The following is an 11,108-nucleotide window of genomic DNA, read 5'->3' as shown; positions in this document are numbered from 1 at the left end:
CCTGCTTCAGAACAGAAGGGTGAAAGAATTGCTCTGGGGTTACGAAGATCCTTTTTTGAAGAAAATTCCCTTTCCAATTGATAAGAAAGTGGGAATTTTCCTTCCAGTAGGTGTCATTTATTTATTCATATGATTTCTTTACTGCCTCTCCAGCAAGCTGCTTGCTACAGCTTAAAGCAACATAATTTCATTGAAAAATATTAACCAGCTGTTTAAAGTGAATGAATGTCTGCACCAAGTATCTAAAGTCAGCCTAAAGCTAGCATAAGGTAATATAAAAGCAGCAAAACAACTAAGGTACAGTTATAAATATTTTCCTTCTAAAACTGGGCCTGTCAACTAAAACTGCTATGGACTTAAAACAAAAAAATAGAATATGTAAAACAGTGAGTAAAATGGTTGTGGAAATAAGTGGAACTAAAGGACCATTCAGATAAAATTGTCTTTAAAGGAGAGTCCAGAAGGTGGCAGACAAATTGTCTGGGACAAATGCACAAACAAATCTCTTGGGAGTCATCCACTTCACTTCCTCATAGAACAGCACTTGAGCTTGACGATCTTAACTAGTAGTCAGGATGGTAGGGATCAGGGGTCATTTCGTAGAAAAAGAGGTGCAGGAGCTCATTAGCATAACATTTGCATATGCCACACACCCTGACATCACCAGAAGTGTGTCAGAAGGCAACACCAACCGCTCAGGCTCCACTGGACTGTTTTGGATTGCTAGGTATTGGGGGGGGGACATGCAGATCTGTCCTCGCAGAGGAGGGAGAGCTTGTACCTGAAGGCAGGCCGGGGGGGTGGGGGGGCTCTGCAACTTACCAGGCTGCTTCTTGCTCCTCATGACCCAACTGAGGGATGCTGGGAGCAGGGGGCGGGGTTTGTTGCATGTGCCCACCTCCTGGGCTCCTTACTGCCGGAGCTCCGCTCCTGTGCGCTCCCGCAGGAAATGACCCCTGGTAGGGATGAGAGAGATCTCCCAGGCTGCCTGCTCTTAGTCTTCTGTGGCTTTAAAGTAAGAAGAGTACTTTGAATGGCCACCTTAAGACCCAGCTCCCTTGTGTTCTCAGCTGGGAGAAGTGGCTGCTGGAATATATTATGGCTCCTCAACTCCATGGACTTTGGAAAGTATACTCTAACTGAAGACTGGAGACTAAAATTCCCATATACTGGTAGTATGTAATATATGATGAAATGTCTCTGTGAGCCATACTTACTTTTATCCTTTCTAAGAAAATAAGTAAATGACATTCTCTCCCAATAGATGTTGGAAGTATACTTAACAGCAGGCAGGTTTTGCAGTATTTAAAACTGTGGATTTTTCTGGCTTAAGGAAGCAGGATGGTGGCTTAAGGCCACCTCCCAGTCGGCGTAGTGTCCATTGCACATGACAGTGCCATGTACTACCAAGGTTATGGGTGTGGTTTGTCAATCATGGCTCACCTCCCCAAACCCCTGTTATCCTGTACCACATCTTTTCCCATCTAGTAGCTGGCCCAGCAGATCAGAGTTGGGTTGATTGCCCCAAGCAAATGGAAAATCAAGGGATCTGTGTTACTCAGGTGTTTCCATTTCTCTGCCTCAGAGCCCTGCTTGGAAGCTCAAAGCCGGGTCTCCTTGGTGGTAGCAGAGTCCGTAAGCGTGGGTACCAGCATGTCCTCCAAAAGAGCTACATGCCCCATGTTTGTGTGTGTCTCATTTTTAAGCCACAAGGCAGCTGAAAATTGTCACCAGCAGTCAGCCTTTGTCCATAGACCACACCACTCAGTGTTCATTCAGCAGGGCCAATCATGTCTGATGTGTGTGTGTGCATGTGCCTCCTAAACAGGAGCACAGTTAAATGCCATCTCCTTCCATCTATGAATGGTACAATCCAGCACAATATTACAGCTCTGACTGCAGCTTCAGCTAAATTTCACTTCATTGTGTCAGGCTGCTGTATCATGGTCAAGTTAGCCACACCATCTGCTCATCTCCTAAGTAGCATCCCCCTTAGTGGAATGAGAAGTCACAACATTGATTTTAGTTTAATTGGGAGCATTAATAGCTTTGGTTGCAGCATTCTTTAAAAGGTGCAAGGCTGCAGTGGTACAAGACCCTATAATATGCCATTTTTTTAAAATGGATCTTTAGCTGAATGGACTGTTCTTGTTGGCCTTTCCCAATCCAGCGAGATTTCCACTGCAGCAGTTAAAAAGAGAGAAATAGATTGACCGGTAAGACCCAGATTTCCCTGTTCTGGATGGGCCAGGTTGGCCTGCTCTTGTTAGGTCTCAAAAGCTAAGCAGGGTCAACCCTGGTTAGTACTTGGATGGGAGACCAGCAAGGAAGCCCAGGGCTGCTATGCAGAATCAGGCAATTGCGAACCACTTGTGTTTGTCTCCTGCCGTGAAAGTAACTTGATGGCCCTTTCCACCACCAAGAATCTTGTGTTGAAAATGCCCCATCTTTCAAAATCATTATCTCTGTCTGCCTTGTTAAAAGGAAGGGGTGGTCTCTCTTCTTGTTTGCACTGAAAATAAATTCTTCTCCTTTCTGTCTGCAGTACAATGAAACACTTGATGGCCTTTACACTGTCTACAATGGGAAAGATGATATAAGCAGGACTTACCTAATCCAGAGCTATAAAAACAAGAGGTATTGTACAGCTGTGGGGGAAAGTGTACACTTTTTCAAGGGTGCCTTCAAAATGGCATTACGGATGACACAGCATTTGCCACTGCAGGTACAACCTGTTTCTGGCATCTTCCTTGTACAAAGGTGGACAATAACCAGTAGTGGTCTATGTCCAAAGTTGCCATGCAGGGGACTGCTTGAAAACCTCCCAATGATGTTTCTGCTTCTTAAACTAGTTGTGTTTTTTTTAAATCTGTATTAAACTTCCAAGGGTAGGTAAGCTTGGCGAATGCTGTATGTTGCTGAGAAGTTACAGTCAACATATGATGATGATGATGATGATGGGCTGATTTATTCTATCTGCTTATTGGTATAACATCCAGTTTAGTGTCATGGATAAGCTGTTGGACTTGGATGAGAAACATCTGGGTTCAAATGCCTGCTGTGCTACAAAGGTCCCAGCTCTTGGGCAAGTTCAGTTCAGTCTGCTTCATAAGGAGGTGGTGAGAATACAAATTATTTTGATGGGTTATTATTTGCTAGTGGTCAAAGGCTGTTGCAATGCTAACATAAGAGATAACACACATTAGAAGAATTTTTTTAAAAAAATGCAAAGACCATGCAGAATACAAAAATACAAGAAGCAAACGCCGAAACGTGATAAAAGAACATGTTTAAACTGTTCAGCAGAGTTCAGAAAATAATCCAATCTGTGCTTTGGAGTTTTGCTTTCAAAGAATTCACTGCAACAGGATTTTTCAGAAAGACAATAACTGCAGGCCACTAATAGGACAGCGAGGCCTTCAGAGCGCAAGCACTACCACAGACCTAACACACAGCTAGGGTTACCAGCTCCGGGTTGTAAAATACCTGGAGACTTTGGGGGTGGATCTAGGAGAGGGTGGGGTTTGGGGAGGAGAGGGGCCTCAGCATGGTACAATGCCGTAGAGTCCACCCTTCAAACCAGCCATTTTCTCCAGGGGAGCTGATCTCTGTCAGCTGGAGATCAGTTGTAAAAGCGGGAGATCCTCAGGCCCCACCTGGAGGCTGGCAACCTTACAACAAGAGGTAGGCTGAACTGCAAGAGAAAACATCCAATAAACCCTAAACAAATGAGAATGCTCCATAGCTCTCCTCGGGGTACAAGTGGACCAAACTACTCTTTCAGCAATATTTACAGTAATTAAACTCTTAGCAGGCTGTCACTTCTCCAACCTAAATAATGCGCTACTTGATCAGGCATTTTCTTTGGCCAGTATTTTCTTGCGTCCCAATGCATGTGTAGAAACCATGCAAGATACATGCGAGTCGATATCAGGTGGCAAATAAATTGTTTTTCTACCTCTGAGATGAGGTTTAAGCAGGTTAAAATATCCCCAAGAAATGCATAGCTTGGTTCAGACAAGAGAGGGCAATAGAAAACATAATAAAGAAGAATAAGAGATTGGATTTATACCCCGCCCTTCACTACCTGAAGGAGTCTCAGAGCGGCTTACAATCCCTTCCCCTCCCCCTCCCCACTACAGACACCCTGTGAGATAGGTGGGGCTGAGAGAGCTCTGAGAGAACTGCCCTTGAGAGAACAGCTCTGAAAGAACTTGTGACTGACCAAAGGTCACACCAGCAGCTGCATGTGGAAGAGTGGGGGATCAAACCTGGTTCTCCCAGATTAGAGTCCGTGCTCTTAACTACTACACCAGACTGGCTCTAAGTTATGTAGGAGAGAAGAGAAAATTGTTTAGCCAAAAGATGCCTCTCTGAGTTCATGCAAGAAGGGCTGTGATGAATCCTGTGCTAGCTCTGCAGAAGTGAAGCTCCGATGCAAAAGGACCATTTGCTTGCTTGGTGCTGGCTGGCAGTAGAGCCAAGCCTTTGGGATACCAGTTGCTCTGGGAGAAATCTGAAAGTCTCCTCCACCAAAGCCAAATCAGGGTCACTCAAGGATTCTTGTACTTCTCCTGCCCAATTGTTTTCATTGGCCCCTGGAAGCCAGGAAGTAGGTCCTTGGAGAGGGTAAGGGGAAAAGGAAAATCACACCACAGTTTCTATTGCACCCTTTAAAACCCTTAAAAATACACGGTCGGGGCCACAGCTTATTGGCAGAGCACTTGCTTGGCATGCAGAAAGTCCCAGGGTCAATCCCGGGTCATAGAGCACCCATTTAAAAGATCTTAGGAATTATGTGACCTACATCTCTGTCTATCTTAACATGCTGTGGTGTATATCTAACACCATTTCTCTGCCCAGTTGTCTTAATTGTTCCCATTAATGAGGCATGTGCCTATCCTCCCCCCATTGTCCGGGGGCGGGTGTGGGATGAAACTGCAGTACAGAGATCTGCACACGATAAGGAAAGGTGACTAGTAGGCAAAGAGTAATATACTAACAGGACTGCAGATTCTAGTATTATTGTGTTACAACCATAGGCTCATTGGCCCTTTAACCTACTGGGGAAGATCCTGGTTGTGCCATTTCTTTGGCTGCTGGGAAAAGGCAGCATGGGAGGAGGCAGCAGTTGAGCCAATAACTGTTGCTTGAGTTTCTGTGGCCTGGGACCAAATTGAGTTGATCCTCCAGCATTGTACTTTGCACTGTCCAGTCAACTTGGCCCTTGGCCACAGCAATGCATGGAGCTCACAAAAGCCACCTAAGCTTGGCTTGCTCCAGGGCACTTTAATGTCCCAATGCACCCCTGATTATAACTTCTATGGCTTGAATTAGCTTTATAAGCATATTTAACTGTACTTCATCGTCATGGGCTGGATCCAGCCCCCAAAGTATCTTTTTTTAAAAAAGTATAGTGCCTTACTAAATATCATCTAAGGTGCCCCAAATTTTTGCTCACTGTACGGTTTGGAGTCAACAAAGCATTTCCAGGGATGGAAGGATTTCCACCTGTGGAATGCAATTTTCTCACTTCCCTCCTCATCCCAAAATGCCCACTCCCCATGTTATTCCTGCGGGTTCACTGCTATCTGGCACACACTGAAAACATCCATCCTGTCTGTGCTGGAGAAAAAAGAAACAGCAAGCATCCATGTGTGTTCCACAAGAATGTTACTGTATCGCTGTTGCACATGGGAAGGAACCACACTCTCTTGCCATCTGTGAACATATTCTTTGGGAGCACTGTTTCAGAATCCATTCCCCTGCACTGATGGGTTTATATCAACCAATCACATGTGCTCTACATATGTTTAAAGTGCTGCTTATTTTAGAGCTTGGCCACCTATAAGAAGGGCAAATTCTTCCAGCCCTTTTGCCCCTGTTATTTGCCCTCCAAAATGACTGGTTGGCCACTGTGTGAGAGAGGATAATGGGATAAATGGGCCATTTCTCTGATCCAGCAGGGCTCTTCTTCAAGGTAGTGTCTTGAGTTTAGAGTGGCCCTCAAACATAGAGAGACTGGCCATCTATGGATTAGACAACTTTCCACAGTCACTTCAACCTTGCAGTTTTATACCACTATCATTGGGGCTGTGGTTATTTGGGCAAATGCTACTGTAACAGATGGAACTTGGTTCTGGAGGTGAAGGGTTATTCCATGGATACTGCAGACTGAAACTGCATCCTTGTAAACTATGAACAATGGCAAGAAAAAATGAACCACAATTTGCTAATTGGAAACTACAGAATTGTTACCTGGCATGCACAGAAAACAAAATCTCCTGGGAAACCACCTTAATAAAATGTGCAGACATTGTTTCAGTCTACCAATACTGAATACATTGAAAAATTTCTTTTTCAGTCCGTGTTTAGAGTGGTATACGAGTCAAGATGAACTACAGGATGCCCTGTAGGGTATGGAGCATGTTCATACCCTTGAACAAATGATCAATATCTGCTGATCATTATGACCTAAATGGAATCATTTTTTCTCCCTTCTCTTTATAGCACCCTGTCATTCTGGGAAGGTTCTTGTGACATGGTCAATGGGACAGGTGAGTGCGTATGTAGATCCAGCACTGGGCCCATTTTGCAATTTTTGTGTTTGCTGTCAGGTATTTTTATCTCCTCTGCGGTTCCCTTATTAGAAAATATGCAAGTAGTTGAGAAGGACTGGCATTTCTTTCTTATCCAGTTCCTTCCAGGGGTGCTGATTTTTTAAAAAAAAAATGGCAAGGGGAAAGGTTTTTTTTAAAGATGACCAAGTAATAACTCATGCAAGATTTTATTGCAGCAACCTTTCTAGAAACTCCACACCTTACCCCACTCCCGCTGTATGTACCAGCAGTGGTTTCCCTGTAGGTCAGATGCTTGTGAAGGTTGGAGTGCCTGTTTACTAGTGAGGAGATCGTTCCTTCTGTCACATGGCCAATAACTTAGTTAGAAGATCACAGAGATCTTGTTGGTCTTAAAGGTGCCATTGGACTCTAAATTTGTTGGATCACAAAGACAATTCAACCTTTCTAAGCAGATAAATAGGAAAGCAAAAGAGCCCTACTATCTTGGAATCAGGACGGAAAAAAGAGTGAGAGTTTCTGAAGCTGAAGCAATTAACTACCAAACAGGCCGAGCTTGTGCCAGTCAAATATAGAGTGACTGTCCTGCTCTAACAATATGGGGAAATTGGGTTTGCACATCTAGGAATGCTCATGCAGTGGCTCCATGTCCAAATTCCAGCGCTCTGTCTAGTGTTAGCATGAACTGGCCATATGCAAACGTACGGGAGGCTGCTTTAGAAGAAAGTCCCCATTAGGCTTGTTGCTATAGAAATGGATGCTCTTTCGTGTTAGAGAACTCCATACTGTGAGATAGTAAAGGGGTAGAGGTATTCTAGCAAGATTTAATTTTTATTTACTTCCAAGGAGCTCAAAGAGTCATCATCCTATTTTTTTCTTCACATAGGGCTGTCAAGCCTCCTCCTATGCCACCCAAAGCAGTGGCAGGAGATTTTTTTGTTTTTTAAGTTGACATCAGTTGTGTCAGTTCTGGGGCAGCTCTAGGAATTGTCAGAAACTCTGTAGTTTTATTCCGAAGTTTCTGATGTTTCATAGAGCTACCCTACATCATTTCTCAATTTTCCTTGGAAATGACATAAAGACTCAGCCAATGTCACATGCCCCTCATGTCCCTGGCCCACCAGTCCTCCCACTGGTTTCTAGGCTCAGCTTAGCAACCCTGTCCTCACAACAGCTCTCTGAGATATAGACTGAAAGTGACTGGCCCAAGGTCCAGACTTTTGATATCCCATGTTCCAATGTGTTTTGAGTGGCTAGCAGACAAGTTAAGGTGACACTGAAACAGCTAAGAGGGACAACAAATAGAAAAATTGCAGACCTGAAATCGGTCTACTCCCATTAGAGAAGCCGCTTGCCCCCCAAATGTTCATCCAAAAGTTCAGAATTTTGAGCACGGTAGCATGTATGGTTACACCAGGATGTTGACAGACATACAAGCCCACCAGTTGCACAATCCCAGTGTTGTAAATATATATATATAATCTTTGGGGATCAATGATAATTTTTTTAGGGGGGGTGAAGCTAAGAGTATCAACAGAAACAAGAAGGATGTGTGATTCTGTAGCAATATAGCTAAGAATATATTGCATGTGAATTGGTGTCTCTGTATTTGGAAGTAGCTGGACTCAAAACTTCAAGAGAATGACTGCTACACCAGCAAGATCCCCCCCCCCAAAAAAAAGTCATTCTCTTTGTGGTCCGCATTGTCATACATTTCCATCCAGTTACTGCTATGGACTCTGTGTGATCTTGAACTAGTTACTGAACTGGCTTCAGTTCCTCAAATGGATAGTTTTCAAACTGCAGTGTTTCCCAAATTGAAACAGTTGTGGAAGCCAGCAATGGGGAAAGGATTTTGCATGCATCTATTCTACACTGCAATTCCAAGAGAGATTCTATGAGTATGTAGCAATAGGGGAGGGAGGTTTAATTTTCTGGTGTATTCTGAAATATCTACTCCAGTTCTAGCTGCTAAAATTCATATGTGGGTGTGCTAGTGGAACTACCAGGTGACTATTTACTTTAAAATGGCCTTACAGTAGTCAAACAAAGACAACTGGCTGTTACATGGTTTAAACTCCACGTTGATTTAATCCACAGATGGGGCATCATTCCCCCCTTTTGTCAAGAGGGATGATGTGCTGCGTTTCTTTTCTTCTGACATCTGCAGGTAGGAAGGGAGTGCTTTTTGATTTTTAAAATATAATTTTTATTTCACGTTACAAACAAACACAAACAAAATATAAACTATAATCATTTATATTCCAATCATGCATTTATATTGAACTTAAATTTACATTTAATATTTCAGTTCTGTTTAAATATCTTTATTCGATCTTTTCCATCTATCTTCAAGTCTAATAATATCTTTATTATGAACATGTATTACATAAAGTCTTTCCTTCTATCATTCACTAATTTAATAAAATTTCGTTCTTGATTTTCAGCTATATGATTGGGGGGGAAACTTTCAATTTTTCTTGAAATTCTGAAGTCTGCCTGTTATCTATAAAAGATGTTAATTTTGCCATTGTAGCATATTCATTTAGTTTATTCTTCCATTCCTTCAAGTCTGGGCATTTCTCTGCCTTCCATTTTGCTGCAAATATTACTCTTGCTGTGGTCACCATATACTTAAATAATTCACTATGTATTTTTGTAATATTACTTGGCAAGATATTTAAAAGCATAATATTATGTTCCATCTCAAGTTTTAATAGCTTTTTTGCATTTTTTCATGAATTTCTATCCAATATTTTCTTGCTTTTTTGCATGTCCTCCACATGTGATAGAATGTTGTCTGTGTCTTGACATTTCCAACACTTCTCATTTTAGTCTGTCTGTCTGTCTCTGTCTCTGTCTCTTATTTCCACCAACAGGGGGCTCACTCTCCCCCAACAGCTTTTCCTACATAGGCCCCAGTCACACGGTCCGGATATCGTGGGGGGGAGGCGTGGCTAATTGCCCCAGCGCAGTTTGATCCACGATTACGCGATCAGACGCGCTGGCAGCACACCACCGGTCCTTCCCTCGGCGCCGGCGGGTAAACAAGGGACCGGAGGGGAATGCCATGTGCCGGCGCAATCACACCACGGGCGTCTGGAGGCAGCCCGTGGCAAATGTTTACTAGTACCTTGGAGGTACTAGTTTTTTAACTCGCATTGTCGGCAGTAAGCCACAGGTGCGCTCCACTTCCCAGATGTTGGGGTGTGATCACGCCTGGATAATCCGTCCACCATCCGTGCCTTTCCCGCAGAGTCAGTAGACTTCCTGGGTTTGTAGAAAAATCCAAAAACGAAAAAAATCCCTTCAGGGTCGGCTGAATTTTCCCCAAAACCTTTTGAAATGGCCTCTGCAGGGATCTGCTTCAGGCATCAACGGTGAGAAATTAGAATTTTCGTGGAGGGGGCTTCTAACTGGCTTTGTCAATAAAAGGGTGGGGGAAGGGCCCTTTCCAGGCCTATTTTGGCATTTCAGGAAGGGAGGAAGGGAGCCTTGGGGCCAGGCCTCACAAGAGTTGCCAGTGCCAGGCTGGGGGATTTCTAGAGATTTTGTGGTGGACTCTAAGGAGGGCTGGGTTTGGGAAGGGAGAGGCCTCAGCTGGGTATAATGCCACAGAGTCCACCCTCCAAAGCAGCCATTTTCTGCAGGGAGACAGACCTTTGCTGTCTAGAGTCCAGTTGTAATTCTGGGGGGGTCTCCAGGTCCCATTTGGAGGTTGGCAACTTTAGGCCTGGCAGTAGTCTAGGGTTGTCAGGTCCCCCCTGATTTGCATGACTCACCTAGCCTCGGCTGCTTGCTACCGTTCATCAGCAGCCACCCTATGAAAGCCAGTGAGGTGCAGCAGTTAGAGCTTCAAAGTAGGGTCTGCAAGACCCAGGTTCAGGTCCCCATCTTGCAGTGAAAACTGACTGCGTGATTTTGGACCAGTCACATATTTTAGCCTAGCCACCCTCACAGGGCTGTTGTGCAGATAAAAAGGAGGAGGGAATAATGAAAGCTGCTTTGGTCCCCACTGTGGAGAAAGACTGTAATTTTCCTAGGTAGAGGCTGGGAGGTGCAGATGGAAAGCAGAAGATAGAGAGGCAGATAAAGGTAGGTTGGCTGTTGGGTGGGAAGGAAATAGGGTTGCCAACCCCAGGTTGGGAAATTCCTGGACATTTGACGGGTGGAGCCTGGAGAGGGTGGGATTTGAGGAGGGGAGGAACTTTGGACTGGTGTAATGTTATAGACTCCACCCTCCAGCCGTTTCCTCCATGAAAACCACCATTGCCAGCCTCCGGGTGAGGACTGGAGATCACCCAGAATTACAACTGTTGTCCAGGCGACAGAGATCAGTTCCCCGGAATAAAATGGCTGTTTTGGAGGGTTGAGTCTATTGCATCATACCCTGCTGAGGCTGCTTGCCACCCCAAGCCTCACTGTCCCAAGGCTCCACCCCCAAATCTCCAGGAATTTCCCAACCTGGAGCTGGCAGTCCTAGGGTGAATTGATCTCTGTAGCTGGGAGCTGATTCCCAGACCACTGCCA

The 11,108-nt window shown here is 44.4% G+C and overlaps 1 protein-coding gene across 1 annotated transcript in view; it reads left to right on the top strand.

Moving 5' to 3' along the window:
* Positions 1-11,108, top strand: part of CD36 (CD36 molecule) — a 100,115-nt gene that overhangs the window by 56,208 nt on the left and 32,799 nt on the right. The window contains 4 exon segments of the mRNA XM_015424134.1: positions 1-106; positions 2,546-2,637; positions 6,511-6,557; positions 8,679-8,748. The exon segment at positions 1-106 is cut by the window's left edge and continues 2 nt beyond it. Coding sequence (XP_015279620.1) covers positions 1-106; positions 2,546-2,637; positions 6,511-6,557; positions 8,679-8,748 — 315 coding nt within the window.

Source organism: Gekko japonicus, unplaced genomic scaffold (assembly GCF_001447785.1).
Source record: "Gekko japonicus isolate JY-2015 unplaced genomic scaffold, Gekko_japonicus_V1.1 scaffold1260, whole genome shotgun sequence".
Lineage (NCBI taxonomy): Eukaryota > Metazoa > Chordata > Lepidosauria > Squamata > Gekkonidae > Gekko > Gekko japonicus.
Note: the sequence above shows the minus strand (reverse complement) of the source record. Positions and strands in the feature narration are given on the sequence as shown.